The sequence below is a fragment of the Anser brachyrhynchus genome, assembly GCF_964034855.1.
Source record: "Anser brachyrhynchus genome assembly, chromosome: 17".
Classification (NCBI taxonomy): Eukaryota; Metazoa; Chordata; class Aves; order Anseriformes; family Anatidae; genus Anser; species Anser brachyrhynchus.
The window spans coordinates 10,401,457-10,425,616 of NC_137710.1; the positions used below are offsets into that span (position 1 = coordinate 10,401,457).

The 24,160-nt window shown below is 43.8% G+C and overlaps 3 protein-coding genes across 3 annotated transcripts in view; 1 reads left to right on the forward strand and 2 right to left on the reverse strand.

The window, feature by feature from the left end:
• Positions 1 to 5,095, reverse strand: part of GGT1 (gamma-glutamyltransferase 1) — a 66,276-nt gene extending 61,181 nt beyond the window's left edge. Inside the window, exon 1 of the mRNA XM_080560063.1 lies at positions 4,960 to 5,095. The gene's annotated coding sequence lies outside the window, so the exon portion shown is untranslated. The remainder of the gene's footprint in view (positions 1 to 4,959) is intronic.
• Positions 5,096 to 11,760: 6,665 nt separating this feature from the next.
• On the reverse strand, positions 11,761 to 15,475 carry SNRPD3 (small nuclear ribonucleoprotein D3 polypeptide). Its single transcript, XM_080560128.1, has 4 exons — positions 15,342 to 15,475; positions 14,790 to 14,939; positions 13,895 to 14,087; positions 11,761 to 13,004 (listed from the first exon to the last, which is right to left on the reverse strand). The coding sequence occupies exons 2-4, from the start codon at positions 14,913 to 14,915 to the stop codon at positions 12,943 to 12,945; spliced, it is 381 nt and encodes a 126-aa protein (XP_080416254.1). The 5' UTR covers positions 14,916 to 14,939; positions 15,342 to 15,475; the 3' UTR covers positions 11,761 to 12,942.
• On the forward strand, positions 15,345 to 24,096 carry GUCD1 (guanylyl cyclase domain containing 1). The gene is made up of 6 exons (XM_080560113.1): positions 15,345 to 15,640; positions 16,555 to 16,639; positions 18,077 to 18,242; positions 18,985 to 19,076; positions 20,644 to 20,885; positions 21,385 to 24,096. Exons 1-6 carry the CDS (start codon positions 15,346 to 15,348, stop codon positions 21,474 to 21,476), a joined length of 972 nt encoding a protein of 323 aa, XP_080416239.1. The 5' UTR covers position 15,345; the 3' UTR covers positions 21,477 to 24,096.
• Positions 24,097 to 24,160: the final 64 nt, after the last annotated feature.

Sequence of the window (24,160 nt, forward strand, 5' to 3'; positions counted from 1 at the left end):
CAAACGGTAACCTTGTCTTTCTCTGCTGACTCTCTCTGGGAGTCTCAACACATAAGTAACTCTCATATACTAAGCCACACAAATCCACATGAAATAGATTCTTTCATACTCCTTGCTGATCTCTCAAGATGTTGCAAAAGCAAATTGGTGATACTTACTTATCAAGTGATTTCTCCCCTTTGGACCGAGAGTGGGGGCACCGGGTGGTATCAGTATCTCTGATCAACCGCCAAAAACCTCAAGTAGACCATGTCCCTTGAGGAAGAAGGCTGGCTTTAGAGACACCTGTAAGTATTATAACCTGACACTGCGAATGCTGGACCTGGTCCTCTTCGCACTTGGGTCACGGGATGCTTTGCCACTGGAGCAGGACCTCATAACCTTCCTTATAACCTTCGTGTTGTTAACATGCAGACAGAAGCGTTGTAAAGGCTCTGTCCTCCCAACCCAAAAGAGCAGAAGATACAAGAGGTAAAGCAAATATAGCTGGGGCCAGGTGTTAGCTGCCCCATCCCAGTCAAGGTGGGAGAGAAAAGGCCCCTCGCCAGAACATGGTGCTTAGCCAGGAGGATGGGGAACAGGGAGCGCTAATGTAGCTAGGCCCCACCACAACTGGTGGCAGGAAGGGAGCGTGTTCCCCTGTACAGTTCTCACCCCAAACCACTTTTTAGCCCTTCCAGTGAATCTGGATAAGTAGAGTAATTTCTGTGGCACGAGCTGTGTTTGGGAAGCATGAGATTGCTTTGCAGAAGGCAAAATAGAGTTTCTCGATGGCCATTCCAATCACTGGGGAAAGGCTATGCTGCTTTCAGAGGTCACCACCTGCCTTTTTCCCACAGCTCACATTTCCCCGCTCCATGCAGTATCTGTTTCCTCCCCTATTGTGGAAGAGATGGTATTTATTTTTTTTCCTTTTCCTCCTTTTCCTTCTAAAGTACCTTTCAGCAAAAATGAAAAGCATTTTGAATGTCAGTAGAATCTGCTTAAACTCTTACAGTCTAAGCAGAGCAGCAGTCTGTGCCAAGAAGAAATCTCGGGCACGAGGCATTTAAATGAAGGCTCAGTGCCACCTGGTGAGTCACAGTGGCATATCTAGAAAGACGTATCAAGGTGCTGAGCATTCAGTCTGAGTGCTGCCTGTAAGGCTCTGTATGGAGGCACCTTCGCAGCCCTTCCATCATGGCAGTACGCCCCAGAAAGGAGGCAAGACCCACAGCACGCAGCCACCACTGACTCAGCTCTTTCCTGCAGAGTCCCTGGCTCAGCCCCAGGGAGGATCCGTGCAGACCATTTCCAGCCCGGTGCGTGCTGCACTAACCAGCAGGATGGGAAGGAGACATTCAGCCCCTTGCAAGGGAATTCTCTGCTAGTCACTGGTGATGCCTGGCTGCCAGTTGGCAGCTCCAGGAGCAAGAGAGAAAGCACGGCTTGAAACAGACTGGTTCAGCTGAGCAGCTGTGGGACCTGTGTTTATTCCTCCATATGCACTTGGCTGCTTTGCCATAGAAAGCTCCCCATGGAGAGCTGGTTGTGAATGAATATGTGCCAATGCACATTATGAGGTCCTGGCCTAGGAAGCCACCAGTGCCTTGGATCCACTCTAAGGGGCTGCAGCTTAGCTGCGGACAAACTATTGCAGGACATCCAGCCGATCCCTGACAGCTCCTGGCTGCACTGGCAGGTGGAGCACAGCAGTGTGCGTGCAGCCCCGGAGCAGGGAAATGCCCCCGCACAGCCCTACAGAGGAGATGCATGCTCAGGGAGCAGGACGGGCAACCAAATCCAAAGGAAGCTGTTTTCATAAAAGCTGAGTTCACAAACCGGAGGGAATAACGCAACCCAAATGAGCCTTTCCTTGTACAGGAGGTGGAAGCTCAGGGCTCTCAAAGGGGATTAAAAGGATGAGCTGCTGGTGCGGGTCTCCTCACTGATACTCAGAGGGACCAGCTCTGTTCTCCTGCTAAATCAGAGGATGCCTTGCAGAGAGCCTCTGTCTCCTGCGAGGTAGCACAGCAGGAGATGGATCCCTGTCGTACTGAATACTCTCCTGAGCACTGTACTTGCTGTTGCAGGGCTATAACCTCAGCTCCTCCAAGGAGCACACACCTCGCTATCCAGACTCACACACCAGACCAAGTTCCATCCCTGGCAGTTTCCCAGCCTCCCTCCCTCTGCACGTAAAATACAAATGGTCAGCCTGAGGGGAGACGTATGTTATGCAGCAGGGAGGAGGCTGCAGCAGAGCAGAGCAGTATTGCAGCCCTTTCCTCACCCCAACATCCCACAAGATAATCAGTCTCACAAAAGATCTCAGAGTGAAACATGTAAGTGCACCCTTCAAAAGAAGCCTTCCATAAGGAGAGGTCACCAGGTGCAAAGCCATGCCACACCTCCCACCATCTTATCTTTTCCAGGCTTTAAAAAATACCCCTAGAAATCTCTCCTCCTCCTGGTCTTGTTCAGTCCCTTTTCAGATCTAGTCACACAGCAGCACTGCACGAGGCAGCAAACTCCCACTTCCACTGATCGTGCGGACAGCTTCCTTCCTAGCGCAGCGCCCTCCTGCCAGCTCCCAGGGCCGAGGGAGATGCCCACCTGCAGTGTCCCGGCCAAAAATGCTGGTGAGCACTGTCAGCATCACCGGTAGGCCATCGGTGCCAGGCAGCAGAGGGAAAAAGGGACAGGTCAAAGCCTTTCAGTGACTCAAACAGAAATGCACTTGCTCCTTCCTTCCCTAGCTGGCCAACAGCTTCCTCACTCCTCTGTCCTTTATTTTACACCAGCTCTGACCACAAAACACAGGATAATTACCTCAGCATGCTCCAGGTAGCAGGATGCTTAGCAGAGAGGCCACCACAAGCCTCCTGCCTTCCCGTGGCTCCATCCAAATAACTGCTAATTGTTTTGTTGAGGTAAGGATGCATTTCACACACTTCAGAACCTGTCAAGGCCCTTCCCGCCCTCACCACCAAAGCTCTTTTTTCAACCTGTAATTCATTGTTCAGAAGAGTGCTTGGACAATAAAGGAATTTGCACTGTTTGGGGAAGACTGACAGGCTCCTTAGTGAACAGTTGCTGACAATGTTGCCAAAATTTAAATTGTTTCCTCTTCCAAAAGCAAGCAAAAGAGCATTCAGCATTTGCCTTTAGAGGTAATTCTGTCCACCACCAGACTGCATGCACTTTGTATCATGGAAGAGGAAATGTTGTGTCTCAGAACAACCTCTTATCACTACAGTATCTTGACAGTGCAGCAGGTATCAGGGCCTTCAAGGGCAGCTGGCAGAAAGCCCAGCTACCCAGGCTCGGAGCAGTTGGAAATGGTTATTAACGGACAAGAGAATCTGTTTTGCAGTTTACTGGCATCAGACAAGTGCTCTTGAAATAGATGCAATAGCTGGTTCAAAGCTGCCAAGAGGTAGTTCACAACACAAAATAGACCGGAACAATCTTAGCTGAGGCCAGCGCTCCAGGAAGCCATGGCTGTATCTTGATCTACTTTGAGACATCAAGTTCTTGATTATGAGTCTCTTTTGTTCCCCTTCAACACGATAGCGTTCCAGTTCAGTGATGCTGATTTGAAACCAGCCACAAAATACGATAACCACACAATAACCTCCCCCGGAGAAGAGTGAAGAGGATAGTCAGCGTTTCTTCCACATGCATTTACTCCTTTTCCCAAAGCCTGGCACTCCCCCCGCTGCATCCAAACTGGCCTCAAAAGCAAGTGAACCACAAAAACATTGACACATCTTGCTACAGCATCAGGCTTATTCAACTCGCACGCAGGCATGTCACAGGGGTGGGGAATAGATTCTTTACTGCTTACTGATCGGACTGTTTCTGCACTTCTTCATGAGGATTATTCCTCCCCATCCATTTTTGAGGCAATATGCCTTAAGTTGGATACAATGACAGGAAGCATTTGGAAAGCTATCCAACAGCTACATGGCCATAGAGATGGCCACAGAAAACTGGAAAACAGCATTTCCCCAGACCAGCAGCTGCCCTCAGGTCTTGTCAGACCTCTGAGCAGAGCTTTGTCCATACTCCCCTTAAGCTGTTTGGTTTGTGAAGCAAAGTTCATCTAAAGATGTGTATCTTTATCTGAACTCCGTTGCAACAGAATAACCTCTTTTATTCTGGAGATCCCGACCAAGAACTGAAGAGGTTCACATCACAGAGGTAACCCCAGGACCAGCTGGCTGGTGCTCAGCTCAAGGACACTGACTGGAACTAGCAGACACAGCTAGAGTGGCCTGCAAGTCCACCAGAAAAAAAAAATTAAAAAAATAAAAAATTCCCCTCCCTGGGAATTTCAAGCTCAGGTGGACATTATGCTTGAGAAAGCATGTCTGCCTCTGGATAGGTACACCAATACTTCAGCACCCTCACAGGGCTCCACCACAGACACCAAAACCATTGCCGTCTAAGGAAACGCTCCCTCTGTATCCCAACACAATAAAGTTGTCGAAACAAAACTGCTCATTTTACCAACAGGTTTTTTGTGGCTTTTTTTTCCAAAGACTGCAGTCGAAAGACAGTGAAATGGAGGACACCAAAGGCACAACGTGGCTGTGGAACCAGACGCTGAGAGGCCCAAGGTCTCCGATATTCAGATGCCCTCCCCTGTGTCTCAGCCCTGGAGGCCCACCCCTCAGCCCAGGGCCCTCAGGGGCAGCCCCCGCCTTCTCACCGCTAACAGGGGGAGACAAAAGGAGAGATTAGCCCTTTTGTCACCTCCTGAGCTGAAAGGTCAGGAGCAGGAGAGGCGGCAACATCTCCTGTGAGCTTTTGCATTGCTAATGCTTGTGGAAGTATTAGCTGGCTGAGGTGCCTCCAAATCGGCAGCGCTCACTGACTCCTCAAGCGTGGGCTGCTTCAGAAGATCGTAACGCAGACTCCCTTGTGGTAACACACAGAAGGACCCTCTTCAATACAGTAAGAAAGTAAGCCTACCTGCCATTCCCTAGGCAGAGATGAAGCCAGGCCAGATAAGCACACTCCTAGGCACACACCTCAGCCGCCCCACAGGAGAGAAGACGGGCAAGGCGCTTTGCCTTCCTGGGCTCTCGAGCCGGGCATTCACTCGCCGGCACGGCTCTTCCTCAGGGAACAGCAGGATGCCGCCAGGGGTCACCCCTGTAACATATTTTTGACCTATTGCCATCTTGCCCTGCACTGGGCATCTGTGCCGAGGTGCTGGCTGCAGGGGCCACCTTGAGGAGAAGCCGGGCTGCCCTGCCCGCGCACTGCCGGTTCCAGAAGGTTCCACAGCAGCTTCCCCTCATGGCTCAGCCAAGCCCCTCAGCCCCTCGGGGAAATCGCAATAAGAAATGGCAAAATGCCACAATGCAGGAAGGAATGGGGTGGTGTTCGTTAGGGGGGGCTGTTTTCAGGGACAGCCAAGCTGTAAAGGGGGATCAGAGTGCCAAAGTGAAACGAGGGCTGCTTGCTAGTGCTATCCTCCCTGTGTAACTCTTAGCACGGGTGTCCCACAGCATTAGTTTCAGCATGAGGATAGGGGTAGGATCACATTTGAAGAAGCGGTGGTTGAAGCACTCTCTGAAAACAAGGCTCTGAGGTGAAGCGAGGGCTGCTACCAGAGCCCTCCCCACACACAGCCTCTAGCCAGAGGCTTCAGCACGTCCCATGATACGAATCTCAGCCTAAGGTTAGCATTAAACTTCATGTATTTGGAGGCAAATGCTGACATGAAAAACCTCTAATGAGTTCCCTAGAGCTTCATCCACTTATTCCATGTCAAATTTGGCTCAGTAGCTAGACAAGAAGGTTGTAGCAAAAAGACAACACATAGACAGCATATCCTAACAAATACCCAGAGAAAAGGTGAAAACAACAGTTCCTCTTTGCGCATTCAATCCTGCTTTTCCCAGGACACAGCACTCCCCACTGCTGCATCCAAACTCTCCTCAAAAGCAAGAGGTGAATAAGGCTGCAGCCAAAATGATGCCCTCCTCTCTGGCTCTGGAGGTGTCTCTGATGTGCAGTTTTATATGGTGATCTTCGATGACTGAGATTTGAAAAAAAAAAAAAGTACTGTGGAGCTGTTCTACAGACATGAAGAAAGCTTGTTCAGTCATGAAGCAAAAAAACAGCAACACCTTTTTTGTTATAGAAGAGTAAAAACTTCCACACTTCACTTCTGTCTCAGCTGGACGATGTGTCAGGAGAAAAAAAAAGAATTATTCCCCCTGCAGTATGTTTCAGATTTTAGAGGACTGTAAAGATATCAATAAGCAACCTAAAATGCCACCACATGGGTCTTTCAACAGGAGTTATGGGCCTAAATCTGTCTTCAAATCCTGGTCTGAACCTCTTGGTAGCTTGGTCTCCATCTCCCCTTGTGAAACACAAGGTGACAATCTTTTTTTTTAAAAAAAAAAAAACAAAACAAAACAACAATAACAACAAACAAGCAAACAAACAACAACAAAAACCAAACATGAAAGCCCTTGTGCAGTCAGGCACTTCACAGCATGGAGCCATGAATAAGCCAAATGGCCAGTTTCACTTAGCACACCATCTCCCTGCAGATCCAGGCATTCCCATTACCTTCCACTTGCATCACCAGCCCAGTGCTGCTGATATTCCCTCTAAGTGCTCTGTTCTTCTCCCAGTTAACACTTTAGGCACTATGGAAAAAATTGTGAGAAGTTTTGCCTCACAACAAGCAGTGGTTTGCTCTGGAGTGGATGTACTAGCACCTCTCCACGGAGCTGGAAATAGGGTGAACCCCCAATCAGACAACAAATGTTTATGCCTCCAATCAAGAGAAAATGAAGAACAAATTAAATGCTTGCTGCAAACAATAATAGTGTTTTTCTGCCATTCTTTTCATTTCTCTCAGCATAACTACACATCTTCTGAAAACAATCTCTTTCTTTGCCAGGGCTTCAACATTCTCCCCTGAATTAATGATGCTGGAAAACCTCCACTTTTCATAGACTCCTATTCGACAGTCTCTGCTCAGCAGCAGAGGACTACACAATGCTTGCTTATGCAATGTCTGGCCCTGCGCCAGGAATAATAGCCTGTCTACTAGGAACAACCAGCTCACACACAAAACCGAAATACTTTTCTCATTAAATGTCTGAATTGGGTGAAGTAAAAACATCCCAAACCTGCTGGCTATATCATACGCTAACGTCAGTCTCTACACTGCATTAAATAATCCCATACCCTAGTCTTCGAGGAACAGCTAGAATTAATAGAAGAGGACTGAACTTCCCTATTCATTACCTCCAAAGTACTCTTGACACTATGAAGAACTATTATTACAGGACCAGGAAACACCAGGACACCTAAAGCAGTTAAAATGCAACTTGATCTGGCTAGATACTTGCAGGCAAGCGCGGTTTTGGCAGCTTCAGGCACTAGTACACTGTAATCATGTGGTAGCTCTTCTATCCTCAGGCAAAATCTGTCCGTGAGCAAATTAGGAAGTGGGGAAAAATATCCTTTTGCTTGCAAAGTAACAAAAACCACACTGCCCATACCAGCATTTGTTTCAAGGCAATTCTAGAACATGCTTTAAATGTGGTGTATCTATATTACCTCCCACAGAAACATTGAAAGCACAGCAGTCCCATGAAGTTATCACTATCTAATCTGAAAGGAGAAGGACCAACCCCTACTGTCTGAAATCAGCTTAGCTGCAAAAAGGTGCAAGTCCAGATTTTAATTTTTGCCTTTGCGAGCACAGAAACATCAAAGAACTCTGGGAGAGCTCTTCCTCCATTTTAACTCATGGCTGGCAAATGAGCAACCAGATCACTGACACTTGTTTGTAGACCTCAGAAGTCCACCTTTTGCTACATCACAAGATCATGACTCCACTGGGATGTGAACCTTCCATCCTTGTTCACATCACAATGGCAAAAGGAGATAGGACTTCTCTAGTTTAAATGAAACCTCACTGTGAAGCTTTAAGTAGCTATGAGATAGAGACCACACAGTGACCCTGACTATCAGCAACAGAAATTCACATCTTCCACTCCATTCTGCCCTTCTAGAAGAGATTTTCTGGAAGACATTGCAGATTGAGGGCCCATATCCCTTAACTTCTGACTTTCACTGACAGAAGAGAGTAAGAGACTGCTGAATCACCCACAATTTTTAGAGTTGGTACAAACCAAGTTTTAATACTCCAGAGAGTGGGGCTTTTGCAATGTGGCCTGTAGTTAGTCTCTGAGAAGAGATACCATAGCTTGCCACTTACCTCATCTACACCGCATCCGTTCCCAGCCTCTCCTTCATAACACAATACCTCTCAGACTGATATTTCACAGAGTACCCTCGGAAAATGAACTGAAGAAAAGTATAGCTTTAAGATGGAAGTTAGACCCCCTGGTGAGCAGAACTGCGCACGTAAGGGATGAAAGCACCTGCTTGGTGAGGAAAAGTCCCACAGTTCTGCACAAAGCAATTTTTTCAAGTGATACCTTCTCCAGCCATTTAACTCTTCTCTGCTATTATTAGTGTCTCCTCTGTGGTTTTGTACCAGAGCACAACCTATTTCTTTTCACTCAGGAAGACTAGGTGAATTTTTACCTGCACTTCTCCATACATCATTTCACATGGCTGCAGCGTAGCTTCTCTGTCCCACATTAGTTCAAAGTGATTCTACTGATTATATCTACACTGATTATATCAAACACATAAATTCATGTCAAAGCTTCAGGTGAGTATCAGTCTGTTTCTGTTGAAAACAGGGAACTACAGTAAGCTCTGAACCCACTGAATGGGAAGAGGTTTATAAGCACATGCACAAAGCAATGACAGAGTGAAAAGAAACGCTATCTGAGACAAAAAAAAAAAAAGTGTCAAATAAGGATAGATGCCTTATCTGTCCATAGTGTCCTCTGTCTCAGAGAAATAGATCATGTACATTGCTGAACTAGAGGAATCTGTAATGCCTACCTGTAACTGCACATGCCCAATTAGCCACGTGTGGGACACACACAGCACCAAGATGGAATAACCTGGTTGCCTATGAAACCAACACTGGGAATGCTGAAGAGGAAGGAAAATAGGCTGTGTATTTTCATGCTGGAGTTTGTAATAGCATTATCCTAATGGACTTTATACCAGAAATCACATTTCTTGCATTTTTCCCTTCCAAAGGGTTCTGGTTTGATGTATTTCATTCACTTACCTACAGAGCCATCTAGTGGAGGAGACAACATTTGTTAGAATGAAATTCAATTTATCACACTGCAAGTAAGGATAATACACACGGGATCTTCAGAACAACCTGTAACAAACTGGCATATCAGTTGGTCTAGTCAAATTTTAAGCAACAAATAAGATATTGCTAAGTGATCTTTGTCTTGGCTTTCATTCCTACAATTACAAAACTTCAAACTTTTCAACACTAATTCCCAGTATCTTTCTTTCTGAAGAGGGTGAACATTTCATCCTAGACTCAGCCTCAACTGAATTCACAGTGCAAAGCTTTTTGCTCATGCAAAATCCAGTATCTTCGTTAAAGCTGAGGTGGATCAGAGCTGTTATATGTTTTAAGCAAATCTTAAAAGCTAAGGCAATACTAGTTGGAAAAAAAAAGTTTCTTTGCAGTGTTCAGTGGACACCTACAAAAATAAAGGGTGAGAAACATCAAGTGGAGTATAAACTTCTTAAAGCAAATAGAACAAACCCTGTAGTACATCAGTCAAACCTACTACAGAGGGTTCCTGTTTCTGACATTCTTGGTTGCCCCTCTACCCTCAGTGCTGCTGAATGGCACACCAACTGTTTCAGGGAAGAGAAGGGATCTCAATGGAGAGAACAGAAGCTTGGCACTGCACAGGAAGGAAGAACAGGAACTTCTAAAAATAATAGAAAACGTAATGCAATCATCATTAGTTGAAATAATCCACAAAAAATATGTTACTGTGAGGCAGCTCTAATTTAAGAAAATTACATTTAACAGTTATGTTCTTTAGGGTTCCCTGGGTGTTTCAAAACCTTTGCCATTCCAGTGGTTCTCTGTGGTCAAAAATGGTGCCATTTCTCCCTGCCCTCTGCAAAAGAAGTTGTATCCTTCAGAAAAGGGCTACATGCTATTTAAGAGCCAGAGGGAAATAGTGAGAGATAAAGCCAGTGGGACAGATTTTCAGTCTTGCCAAAATGTTGAATCTCTTCCAAAAAGTACTTTTAGTCAAGTTCCCCATCTGTGGCTTGCTTCCTTTTCCATTTATTAATATTTTTTGAAGGCTTTTAAGAAAAATAAAATAAAGCTTTGAAGGCTGGGAAGTACTTGATAGTCGCTATAAGAAAATAAAAAAAATGCACTAAGCCTCACTATTAGCTTCCCATAGAGATTGCAGGGAGACCCACTAGAAGCCAGATCCAAAAGGGATCCAGCAAAGTGATTTCTCTTTGTTCAAATTGTGTGCACACTTCTTGTATCTCCTGCTCCTAAACAAGGTAACAGTAAGCTCCCTTGGCAGTCACCCTACATTAGCCACTGCCAGGACAACACCCATTTTAAAGCAGAACAGCTTGACATCCTTCAACACCACACCCCACCCTATACTAGGTTATATTCATAGCAATTTATTGTGACACTAATCAATCTCAGATTTTTATCAGGTGTTTGTTTTGGGAGGAAAAAGCTGTTATAGCTGCTGAAGCAGCATCCTGTAAAATCTTGCAGCAGACACTTGCCTCAGGTTATACAGGAAACAATGCATTGTGCCATCTCTATCCTACCTGTTGTCCGTAGAGTAACTCCAGTGTACAAAAACTCAGATTAGGTTAGCGACAGAAACCTGGTGTATTAAAATGCATAAAAAACAATTAACAGACTACAAATAGAAAACATCTAAATATAACATAGATATAATGCTATCTGCTAGTGAAGCTGACATCTCACATACCACCACCTAGTAACAACAAGCAAAGCCAGTGGCTGCCAAGAGAACACACCTAGTCTTACCCACCATCTCCAGAGATCCCAGGCTTTAGCATGACTACTACAAGCAGACAGTTCAATCTTTATTATGAAGCTCAGGGCATAGCAACAGGATGGAATTCTTTTCTCCTTTGTGTGTTAAAAAAGGAGAGTCTCAAGTGGGCATCTACTACAAAGACTCAAAATGGGCTTCTGCTTCATGCTGATTTTAAGATGCTTTTTCTCAAAACACTCTTGTGAAATTCAGTAACTTATGTAGGCATGGGGAGGAAATTCTGTGAAAGCAACAAATGTCCTCTCCCACAGTAAGAGCTGGAAACAAGCTGAATATTAGAGCTCCACAAAGTACAAACAACTGTTTCTACTAGTTATTAGAAAGGTTGCACTCTGCAGGTAGACCACCAGTTTTGCTTGCCAGGATTTTACACAGATGTACTCTGAGGAGAAGGGCTTGATCAGCTAATGTCAGTCAGGGTTCTCTTTCAAGTGATTGCAGATACAAGGAACAACAGATTTCCCACAAAAAAGCGTTCAATATCACTACAAAATTCCTTTAGGTACTCACTTCAAGATGGAATTTCTGTGATTCTTTGAAATACTGTCTTTGGGAAAGCATTACTGCTATATGAGCATGGCTCACGTGCTGTGTTTGGAAGCATTTTTGTGAAAACTGTCTTGTCTTTCAGTCAGGTTCCTCAATCTAGGCATAAGAAGGCAAAGTTTTTTATAAATTAATCCCAAACACATCACAAACTTTTCATAGATGTTTCTCATGTAAATATTTAGGATCATTACTAACCAGAAAAAAAAAATAGCAGGGGTTTTCCAGTGATCTGCAATCAAATGCTGCTTTATTTACAGACAATTCAACAACTGAATACATTAGTTCAACTTTCATGTCTGCACACAACGGAGAGTCTTTACACATCAGAGAAGAGCAAGACTAGATAGCTTCTTATACATGTATGGACTGATAACTGATTGTATGCAAGTATGCAGTTAGGTACAGGCGCGTACAATTTAAATATCTCAATCATTAATATCGGTAAGAACAGCCACACCATACTTTTAGCAGAATAAAGCTACAACTAAATTTGGCTTCCTACAATTGAGCTGGTGATCAATGTGACCAAGTATAGATTTTTAAAAACAGAAGCGAAAGTTAGGCCTAAGTTTTGTTCAAAAGATTAGCCTTTTTAAAGAGCCTTTTTAACAGATAACCATCCTTATGACCTTCCCCATACACCTTTCAGATTCACAGAACACTTCAAATTAATCCTTGACAACGAGTTCTTTTTTTTTTTTTTTGTCTTATCTTCCCAGGCAAGAGGAAAAACAAGTGGACTATTATCAGGGTTAGAATCAAATCTTTCACCTCAGGCAAGCAGGCTCAAGACTCAGGCTAGAAGAGCCTGTCCACCAAATATTAAAGTTAGGTGTTTATAGTGAAAAGTTTTCCTGTGTACCAAGAGAAAAAATACAAAATACAAGAAAATAAGCTCAACATACAAATCTGAAGACAGACCTGTATCTATTGTAGATCCATGTGAAGCAAAAGAACACTGCTTTGCTTCTCAGGAAGCTGCCTCCATTTGGCTGTATGTTCCATAAATGCAGATGCTAACACAACTTCAAAACATTTAAAAATTCTTCATCAAGAATAGCTTCTAATTCTTTAGAGTGAACAACAACAGGATTAAACAAGAAAAAGGAAGCAAGATGATCTTTAAAACTCAACGCATCACACAAAAGTACAAAGAAGTCAAATCTAGATATCAAGTCTGCTGTTTCCCAAACAATGCACTTTTAAGGTCGAAATCAACCTAAAATGTATTTGCCACCTACAGAAACAAGCCAGAACTCTAATGTGACCAAGAGGAGTCCTGCCATATAAGAGCAGACAAGTTCTTCTCAGAAATATTTATTAAACAAAACCGATAGCAACACACATGTAGTACAGTTAATACCCCCTAATAAAAAAAGCACATTGGACAAGGCCAAAATTATCTTCGTTTCTGGAAGATGTTGCCACGGCCCATACCACGACCTCTTCCTCTTGCAGCCACTGAAGAAAGAAAACACCAGGGATTACATGAATTTGATATAACTGCATATTTATCTCAAAAACTGACAAAACCAAAAATAAATAACTCTCAAAGACTCTTGCTTAGAAGCATGGAAACTAAACCATCCTATTCAGGTTAAGTTCAGAATGTGACACAGTAAGCAAAAGTTTCTTGTGTAAGGAAACATAACCAATAGTTACAGTCTTGCTATTTATAACAGATGCAATGTGTATGAAGACCAATGAAAGATTAACACACTTTGTGTCATTCTAATCTGACTCACAAAGTTTGTAGCCAATGAGATTTAAGACCCCATACTCTCCCTAGAATTTGCAACTGAACTTGCTATGTTTCAGCAGCTGTTACTCCCACACCCATCCTTACTGCATTTGCTAGAGTTAACCAAGGACTTTAGAGCTCATGACTATTAGCAAGTCTTGTTGTAACTAGACTGCACACATGAGAAAGGTACTAATGAGGATGAAATGCTAATAATTACTGTTTCCCAATAATTTCAGTATCATCTTACTGTTTGATCATTTTTCCCCAGAAAAGTTTAACAAGAACACCTGAATCCTTCCTCAAGTAGTCCAAACAGCTGGCAGCTGCCTTCACTGGAAAACCAAAGCTGAAATTTTATATCAAGTCTCTATTTCACAAAGACTACTTAACATACATGAACTATTGCAACATCAATATTGTGCATGGGACAGTTTGAGTCTTAACTCTCACCGTAAGATGAAACAAAAACTATACAAGAAATAGTCATTCAGCTTCTTACAGCTTATGCTTCTTCGGTGATAGAGACCGAAGTTACCGAGCTCCTCTACAGCAAAACGGAGAGAGGATGGGGAGGACAGACACGAAATCATTAACAGACTGTACCCACCCTGAGCTTTGAGAATAGCTGCTTTTCCTCGCCCAGCTCCAGAACCCTGGTTTTTATTCTTCATGCTCTTCAGCATAGGAGCATTCTTCAACATATCCGGTAAAATTAGAAACCGTATCTTGCTGCCTCTGATGTACACCTGCTCAAGCTGTGCCACTCGCCCATCTCTGTACGTCACTGTTATGTTGGACATCTGGAAAATAAAGATCAGCGTTCACAGAAGCCTTTAGCACAGTTTTGGGCTCCCACTATTCTTGCCTGCAGAATATACAGCCAGGATTCAAGTACCAAAGGCAAAGACTTTCCAAACATGCTGCCTTCTCAACCGGAGTGGCGATACAAGGCATCCAGCACCATTTAAATATACTCCTAAACGTGCCACTATTCAAGCGGAACCAGAATTTTTACCTTCTCCACAGTTTGAGTAGAAAACAAAGCTAATAAAACTTATTTTCTTGTATTAAATTAGTTTTCACAAACCTCTGCTAGCCGTAACTATTACAGAAGCATTTTGATTTCAACCATGATTTGCATACAGACAATCAAAATTAAGCCTCCTGGGATGCCTTAAGGCACGTGCATTAAAAACAGCTCCAATGACGCACTAAATAAAGAACTTCTGCAGAAAAGTTGTTTAGAGAACAAAACTTTAACAACTCTGATAAAATTGACACGAATTCCCAATCATGCTCTTAAAACCAGAAAAATAATCTGTGTCCTGTTGGCATGCTCAGTAATCCCAAATTACTACGGTAAGGGCGTCAGTAGCACAGTTTTACTTATCCGAAGACTAAAACCAAGGGTCTTTAAATCAAGCTGTCCATCTGTTGCAGACAATCACTTCCAAGCCCAGGTCAGCCTGCCTGCCTGCCTTCCATCCTTCTACAGCACATACCTGACAATTCATGTTGTCCTCAGCTTCAATAAGCTTCCCTCGGTACACTTCTCCCGTGTTGGTCTCGCACGTCACGATGTGGCCTTCTGCCTCGTGCAGCACTTTGATCGGCACTCCAATCGACATGCTTGCGGTGCTGTGGCTCTACACCTGCGACAAGGGAGGAAAAAAAGTAAAAATAACGGAAATAACGTACAAGTTGCTTCATAATGCTTTGTGTAATAGGCTTTCCCTATGGGAGGTGATTTTGTCTCTTGCCCCATATGCACGTATCGATAAACCTTCTCCAGAGAGATGCCTGTGGGAGGAAGGGCCGAAAGCCAGCGCCAACCCCACGCCCTCCCCACACTTCTGGCGCAGGGAACCAAACCGGGGAATAGCGGACACCCGCTCTGCAGGCCGCTGCCCCGGCCGCCTCCAGGAACGGTCCGGGAACGGCTCCAGCCCCAGCCACCCCCCTCGGCCTCAAGGCCCCAAAACCCCGGCCCCAAGGCCCCGGCCCCGCCGCTCCCCTGCCCGCCGCCGCCTCAGCCGGGCCCATCCCGCGCGCACCGTAATGGCTCCGCCACCTTCCCGCCGTGCAGCGCAGCCCGGAAGCGGAAAGCTGCCGGCTCCGGCCCTGCCCGCCGCCCCGCCGCCAAAGCCGCCCGGGGTCCGCCGCGCCCCGGCAGGACGGTTCCGTGCCCCCCCCCCCCCCACTCCTCCCCGAGGCGCGGCGGGCGGGAGGAGCCGGGCGGGCGGCGGGGCATGGCCGGGCCGCTCCCCCGCGGCGGGCAGTGAGCGGGCGGCAGGACCCGGCGCCGCCATGAGGAGCCCGCGGGGGGCCGGGGGGGAGCCGCCGCCGCCGCCAGGTCAGTGCCGGCCCCGCCCGCGGCCCCGGGAGGCGGCTGGGGGGGCTCGCGGGGAGGCCGGGGGGCGCTGAGGGGCGGCTGGAGGTGGGGAAGCTGCAGGCTGCCGCCGCCTCCCCGGGCACCCGGCACGAAATCGGTCTTTGGACTCGTCTGAGGCCCGGGGTAGCAATAACAACGGGGGGTGCCGAGAAAAAGGGCAAAATAGGCGCGGGTCCTGGTCCCAGGGGGGTTATTTCTGTCTTCAGGAGACTGCGTTAGAAGCACCGTAATGTAGATGCTCGGAAAGCACAGACCGTACCGGGGGTGTGCCGGCTTTCGAAGTCGTGATTAAACAGTGGCACAACTGCGGAGAAATCAAGTCCAGGCTATCGGGATTGGCTCGTCCCTACGGCAGGCTGTAACTGCGTTAGGGAGCAGCATAAAACTACACCTAGCATTATCCATAGCGTTTATAAATAAAGCTACGTTAAAACTATACCACTACAACTAGCATTATCCATAGCGTCTTATAAATAAAGCTACATTAGAAGTACCAGCCGACACTGAATGCATTTTATCCCCATCCAGGAACGTAGTTGACCTGACCCTGTATTAACAGAGGTTTTCAAGGGTCTTTTCCAGATCAAAGGTTAGGTTATTTGGAGAAACCTTTTATGATTAACTTTGCTTAACTTTGAAGTAGCAATAACAGCCAAAAACACTTAGAGCCCTTCAAGTCTTAAAAGGTGTTTCTGAAACTGAAACCACCACAGTGCCACCTCTAAAGGAAATACAAGGGATGTTATTACTGTGTGTATTCCAGGACCACCCATTCCCAAGCTTCTCCCACTACAGAACGCTGAGGTACAGAAAAGCATTCCTGTATGGGTTGATACCTTTTACGTTTTGCTCACAACGGGGTGTTTTCACTGCAGTTGAATGTGTCCAGCTGAAAGTGCCCATCATCCAGCAGCTGTACCACTGGGACTGTGGGCTGGCCTGCTCCAGGATGGTGCTCCAGTAAGTCACTGGTTTTGTTGGAAGGGGTGGGAAATCCCATCCCGTGGGAGAGGGGGATCAGGAAGGAACATCCAGGGAGAAGGGGCATGCAGAAGCAGCTGAGAGTTTGACTGAGTCATACAAGAGCACATATTCTTGGGTGGCCTTGGAGAAATACTACTGCCAGGGCCTAGCACAGCCCTCCAGGAGAAGCAAGGGAAAATAGAAACTAAGACAGACTTATGACCTTTTGAGTAATTATTTTGATTGAAAATAATCCGTTCAGCACTGAGTCTAAGAACTTTGCAGGTTGGCATGCTTAAGCTGATAAAAAGTTATCCCTCTTTCCTGTTGTTATAATTCAGGTTTGGTATTTACCACAGCAGATCATGTAATTCCTTTCTGTATTTTCAAGCAATGGGTAGGTTTATCCCAGTTTGTGAGTATATACTGCCTCGGTCCTGCTGAGCCCCAAATCTGGGGGATGAACAGTTTTGTTCCAGGAGTAGTTTCAACTTCAAAACAATGCACTGTATTGCCCTCTTTTTTTTTTTTCTTTCTTTTTCGAACCAGTAGCTGTTCTGCTGAACTCCTCTTTCCTTCCACAGAGGAACATGAGCTTAGGTGCAGGAGAAATACCTATTTAGATGTCCACTTAGTAGATATGAAGCAGAAGATTTTCATTTCTCTCCATCCCTTCTACCAAGACGTTAGTCCGTGTGCTGGTAATTTCCCATCTTGACTACTGTAACCTCTGCCTCTTCATTCCCTTTGCCACACCAGTCTGCCCAAAACTCAGCCTCTAAGATTAATCTTCTCACCCTGTTGATCTGACCTTGTTTACCCTGCTTCCTCAATTCCAGTATTATTTTTTTTGCATTTAATTCCATTTGTTTTGACTTCCAGAACTCTTCATTACTGCCCCTCTCCATCCCTTTGCAACATCCCAAACTTTCTCAAGACCATCTCCCCTTTATTGCCTTTTCTGTCATCAGTACCTAAGACGAGCTTCCTTCGAGTTTGCCAACTTCCTTTGCAGTTCCTCCTTTTGAAATCCATCTATTGTGTGAAGCAAGTTTTAGTCTTTAACACTCCTCTCTGTGTTTGCTCTATTAAGATTGTATGTATAGATTGTAAGCCCTTCAGGACAGAGTTCTGTACTTGCTCAGTATAGCTTGCCTATTGTACAGCATCCTGTATACTTCTAGCGTTATAAAGCAGTTGAGATACTGGTACTTTTCTAATAAAAAGTCAGCAATAAATCCAGTTAAATATTCCCTATTCCATTTCCCTTCCCTTAAATTTGTGGCTCATTTGTGGGATGTTTTTTGGTTATTTCTTAGCCAAGCCCATTGTTTCAGTTTTTCCTTCCTGTGATGTGGAAGCTTGGGCTACAGCACACATTTTGCTTCTCCTAAGATCTGTGCTTCCCTTCCCCTACCTTTACTAACCCCATAGGTACCTGAATCACTTGGACAATGATGAATTTCAGAAAGCCATCCAAGAGCTCCAGTTAACAAAGAGTATCTGGACTATTGACCTGGCCTACCTAATGCGGCACTTCGGTGTTAAGCATAAATTTTGCACCCAGACGCTTGGAGTGGACAAGGGCTACAAAAATCAGGTTAGTATTCTTACCTACTGGGAAACAGCAGGCAGTTTTAAAAGAGACTGCTGTGCGTCATGCTAGAAAAGCTCTGCTGTGTAACTGATGGTTAACTATAGCTCCTGTAAACAAGGTTTGTCTGTTGCCCAAACTGGTATGAATCAGTTCCAAAGGCAAGGCTAGATAAAATCCCATGTATTTCATATCTTTAGTCCCATTATATGAATTTTTAAAAAAAGATTTTGTGTAGTGTTCTCGAAAGGTTCCAGACTATTCAACAGCCTCGGAGACTGAAGCCCTCTAGCTCTCTTCAGAACAGGTACAGCCCAGGCAGTGGTTGTGCTTCCACACTTTCCCTGCCACCATGCCTCACCCCTGGCCTGGAGGAACCACCTCTAGAGGCCAGTTCAGCCTTCATGTCCGTGGAGAACTTCTTCAAGGTTGCTACCAAGGGGACCAATGGACACATATAGAAGCAACGACTTTTCTGATGCAGCCTCCTGCCCAGTAGAAACCAGACAGCCTTCTTTCATGTTGGCAGATGAATAGCCACTGCTTGGAAATTGCAACAGTAACTGACCAGGAATGAAATTAAACTGATAATTTAAAGCAAGAATTCTTATTACCAGTGAACTAAGGGAGAGAGCTCTTATCCCATAGCCAGATCTCCAACTGACACAGGCCCTTGCTAGCAGACATTGTAAATGGTGGATTACCTGAGGTGATCATCATTCCAGTTCATAAATTTTGTTATCTCCAGTCATTTTATAGGAAGCACTTTGACACAGAAGAGAACCGAGTAAATCAGCTCTTTGCACAAGCCAAAGCCTGCAAGGTGCTGGTGGAGAAGTGGTAAGCTTGTTGTTCTCTCTTTGCTCTTTGGAGACTGGGGGCTTCATGCTTTTTTTTGGAGTCAATGAGCTAAACTTGTGAAAGGCTGAAATCAGACCCACAGCCTTTTTGGTGAATTAGTCTTTTTACTTTATATCTCAAAAGAGTGGACGCAAAGAGTTAATAATGAAATTCAAGGAACAGTAGTCATGACAGAGTGATTAGCAAATGTTGACAGAAGTTGGCTATTATATTTTGAATTTGATTTTCCATTAAGACTACCCAAGTAGGGAATGCCTACAGAGCTTTACTTGGCCATTGTTCAGTATCATTGTCATTTGAATTAAGGAGAATGCTATGTGGACACACAGCCCATTGTTCCTAGAGCTATGCAAAGATTATAGGTCTCTGTTCCTAGACAGAAGCACAAAGAGAAAGCTGGCATGTGAGCCTTTGCTGATGGGAGGATAAAATAAAGAACCTCAATGAAAGAATTGTAAACCCAGGAAAAGAGGAAAAACTGTAGAATTGTTTAACAACCTATAACTGACAATGATGTTTGTTATTCATGGGAAATAACTAATCCATGTTCAGCTTGAGGTGCACCCCCTTTTATAGTGAAGCTGGTTTAGATCTCTGTCAAAGTGGGGTAAGTGATTAGGAATGAGAAAAGAGAGGGTACTGGGCAGCCACAACATTATTTGAATGCTGCAATGCAACTTTCATTTAACAGAATTGTTAAGCGTCCTTTTTAACATACACAGAGTCTGTACGGCAGGCACCACCTGTTTAACTGGAGCTGTGTCAAGAGAGAAGGGACGGTCAGTCCATCTTGGTTTAGAAATCTTAAGATCGCGTCCTTGATCAAGGCAGGGACAGAATACATGTGTACCTGTGCAGTACTGAGCTTGGGGCACCAAAAAGGAGAAGCAACACTGGGAAAGATTTAAAAAAAACAAGTTCAGTCAGGTATGACACGCAGCCCTACATCTGAAACACATCCAAGGGATGAGTTCTAATGCATATGGAATACACCATCTGCCTCAGTGAAGGACAGCTTTTAACAGATGAGATTATAGGTTATGTTTAGTTAATACTTGCTTTCTGTAAGAGGTACTATAGAAGTACAGCCTCAAAAGAATCAGGTAGTCCAAACTTGCAACTGGGAGATGCATATTCCTGTGTGAAAGAGACAAATTTGGGCATGCATTAAGTTGGTTAGTGATTACATGATCTTCAGCCACTCAGTCGATGAAGATTTGGTGCTTCGGAGTTAAGCTTTTCTAAGAGCAGGATAGAACATTTCACTTGTGATTTTCCCACAACAAAAGTCTCTTAAATTACTGAGTAAGTTGCCAACTTCTTTAATACTCTTCTCCCAGGCACCCGATACATTCTGAGATTACATCTATGTTATTGCAGAATCCAGTGCTGTTGCTCTGCACTTCAGGAGCAGCAGTGAGATCAAAAGACCGTGAATAGCACAGGTTTTGTCAGGCTTTGTAGCAAAGCCTGGAGGGTTTAGCTTCACTGAATGCCAGTCTCTTTCCTAAACTTGCAAATAAACTTGATTTTTTTTTTCCTACAGCACAGTAACTGTTCAAGACATCCAAAAACACCTGTCCCAAGGTCATGTAGCCATCGTCCTAGTGAATGCAGTCCTGCTGTTGTGTGATCTTTGCTCAAGTCCTGTCAAATATTGCTGCTTCCTCCCCATTGGACAGAAGTGCTTCTGCAGGAATCCTGACTACCAGGGCCATTTCATTGTGTTGTGTGGCTACAACAAAGCCTCAGGGAGTATTTACTACAACAACCCTGCCTATGCTGACCGTGAGTAGCCTGCTCCTTTTGGGTGGATTCTCAGCCACCTCATTACTTAACACATCCATAACACAGAGCCATAGCTGGAGTTCCCCTACTAGCATGTATTTCAAGCATAACTAACCAATTTGGCAGAAAGGGTTGTGCTACATGCACGAAGTTATTGCTGCATTCTGTGCTGTGATTTACTTGAGTCATTGAGATACACATTCTAGCAACTTGTTTGGCTTCAAGATGGGCTAGTGAGAGATGCTGCACTGTACCTATGTGCAGAGTATAGCAAGATGACTACTTCGAGACCTATTTATAGCATTACTTCAGTGAGCTCATTACTTCAGTGAGCCTTGGAGATGAGAAGATCTACTTGAGCGAGTAAAGCTGTAACACAAGCAACAATAGATCTACTCTATATACAGTACTTTTCTTTGTAGATGCTGCTAGACCCAGAATAGGAGCCTTTCACAGGCGTCTTCTGAGTTTTTACTAACATTTTATTCCTCCTTTACAGGAACATGCTGCACCAGCATCAGTAACTTTGAGGAAGCCAGGACAAGTTACGGCACGGATGAGGATATTCTGTTCATCTACACAGACAGCTGACATCCACACCCGATACTTCTGGTCCTTTCTGGTGCAGCCTGCATGGCAGTTGGCTGCTTGTCTCAGGACACCCCCTGCAGAGACCTTGCTCCTGAACTGCAGTGGGATCTTAAACAAGGGAGGCTTTATAGACATTGATGGGACTATATTGCAATGCTGTCTTTACCTTTTTATTCCCAATGAAGTATCTGATTTTACAATGTATGTCACGCATTTTTCTCCTTTCTAACACTGCACATTTGACAGCAGTTTCAAAATACAGGCCCTAAGCCTCTTCACTTTAAGCTTATTTTCAAATTAAACACATGAGAAAAAAAGCACCAAATGTATGAACTTTAACACTTGGTAATACACACGTAGGTTTAAGTAAACAAAACCAGAAAAAAATAGAAAATACTTGTTTCTCTCTTTCAAAGCAGCAAGGGCTGATCTTCATCCTAAATTTAGGGATCTGAGGTTCAGCAGGGTATTGTGAAAGGAAGAAATACTAACTTAAACCACTTTCAAATAATGAAAATGCCTTTTGGCTCACCAGTATTGTAGGAATTAAAACATTTACTCTAGAAAATCTCCTGTGTACAAAATTCACCTTACAGTTTTAGTATTTATGTCACTGGATTAAGTTTTGAATTGCAGTTATTGGGATTGATCCCTTGCACTACAAACTGCATCTCTTTTGGCTAAGTATTTTCAGATGACTGCCCAGAACTCTGTATTACCCCAAATGTTTAAACACTTTTTTGGACATGGGAGTCTTTGTGGCTCTTTGCAAAAAAACCTCTAAGCATTGTGACATCCATACATGCCAGTTTCTGATGCGCCCAATCTAAATATAAACTTATTAAGCAAATACAGAAAATATTCATTCACACACTAATGGTATATTATTTTGTTTGTAAATTTTAAGTGACAGGAGAGACTGGATTGCAACTGAAATGCTGAATCATACTTTGAGCCAAACTTTGCTATTGGTATTAATTTAGTGACCTTCTAAGAGTTGAAATCAATTAAGAAAATGGGGAATACAGACTTCTCTTTGCTACAGTAAAAAAGACAGAAACTCTAGTTATTCTTATACTTCAGGTGTATTTGCATTAAGTTGAAGTTTTGTTCAGACATTCTGAAGTGAAATTGTTAGCAGCCCATTCATAATCCTTTCATGTGTTACCTGAGTTTATTTACTTTGCTGAGGAGCACTGTAAAAGTGTAGGAAATAGCCACCTACTTCAGATTTGTCCATCACAATTGCTTACAAGTCTTGGATCTCCAGTCCTGCCTATATTAAAATGGGTAGGAAAAATTGTTAGTACTCACATAAAGCTGACAAAACTTTGTTTTGCACTTAAGACAGAGATCCCACACCTTTGGCATGGTTTTAGGAAAAGAACAGTCCAAGTTCTGGAACTGTGTGGAACAATTAAAGGACATTGTTACTGAGTGGTAGAAATAATAAATAGGAACCTACTTTCAGCGTGATAAAAAAAATTCTACGAAAAGACATCTTTTATCAGTTGCTGACTTTCTATAAGACGTGGAAAACATTAAGCAAACAGTAGAATCAAGAGTGCTTCTGTGCACAGAGGCTGAAAAATAATAACAGATGTAAAATGCAGTAGCCTTTGAAAAGTTCTGAACAGAATTGCGTGACAAGAAACTTTATGCATCTGATTTTGCGTAGCACTGGTGAAGTTGGAATACATTCTGGCAGTTATATATGCAAAATAAATAAAAATCAGGATGTAATTTATGAGTGGTATAGATAAATACATTAGTAGAAACCCAGAAAATGACCAGAGTACAAAATCTACAGTAGATAATGCTTTATGACTCCTCCAAAATAAGTCACCAGAAGGCTACTGCTCTGGGAAATGTTCTGTCCAAGTCCAAATTAATGATGTTTGATTTAGAGAGATCGTATTAGCTATGTTACTAATTAACAGGTATGTAAATTACAGATTGATAAGAGCACTTAGTTTCTTAACCTAGGCATTTTCCATTAGGTAGTTCATTCTGTAGCATTGAACTGCCACAGGATTTATTTTTTTAGAGCAGGATTGGTTAGCTAATTAAAAATTCTTAAAAAGACTTGAATATTTGCCTCCGTATGTGAATCTTGAGCTTGTACATAAAACATGGACATAAGGGCATGCTAAGTGGTCTGAAATGTACAGATGGTGTGTAACATTAAATGTTTGGTACCCAGGGTTCAAATAGTTAACAGAACTGAAAGATAAAGAACCAAAGCTGTTTAAGTTAATACAGAGAAAACAGGAGTTCCACCCATTGCGACGGGAACTCTTATGGTCAAATGGAATACAGTTATGAGAGATGAAAACACAAGAAAGCAGCAGAACCTAAGTCAAAAGAAGACTACGTGATGCAAATTCAGGTTAAAAAGAAGCTCACTGGCCAAGTATTCAGAACATCTGCATTTTCTGAAACATTGTTTTCCATGATGTCCATCAAAGTATGCATTCTGAAAATGTGTAATCACTTTGTTTCCTTTATGATGTCCACAGCAAAGGAAGGGGTATTTTACGTGCAGGGATTTTATACATAAATATATTTTTATTTGTAATTAAACCATTCTCAATAAAGGTTTAAAGTCATGGATAACCCTGTAGCACAATGTAGCAGCTGCATTTATTAACCGATTTATTATGAAAAATGTTGGAAAGTCTTTA

Bases quoted from the DNA above. Each gene is read 5' to 3' on its own strand.
- SNRPD3 (XM_080560128.1), bottom strand. From the start codon at position 14,915: ATGTCGATTGGAGTGCCGATCAAAGTGCTGCACGAGGCAGAAGGCCAC. The intron at 14,088-14,789 runs GTATGTGCTGTA...TTTATTTTCCAG, and splicing joins AGGACAACATGAATTGTCAG to ATGTCCAACATAACAGTGAC. The intron at 13,005-13,894 runs GTGGGTACAGTC...TTCTTTCTTCAG, and splicing joins AGCTATTCTCAAAGCTCAGG to TGGCTGCAAGAGGAAGAGGT.
- GUCD1 (XM_080560113.1), top strand. From the start codon at position 15,346: ATGGCTCCGCCACCTTCCCGCCGTGCAGCGCAGCCCGGAAGCGGAAAG. The intron at 16,640-18,076 runs GTAAGTCACTGG...CTAACCCCATAG, and splicing joins TGCTCCAGGATGGTGCTCCA to GTACCTGAATCACTTGGACA. The intron at 18,243-18,984 runs GTTAGTATTCTT...TGTTATCTCCAG, and splicing joins ACAAGGGCTACAAAAATCAG to TCATTTTATAGGAAGCACTT.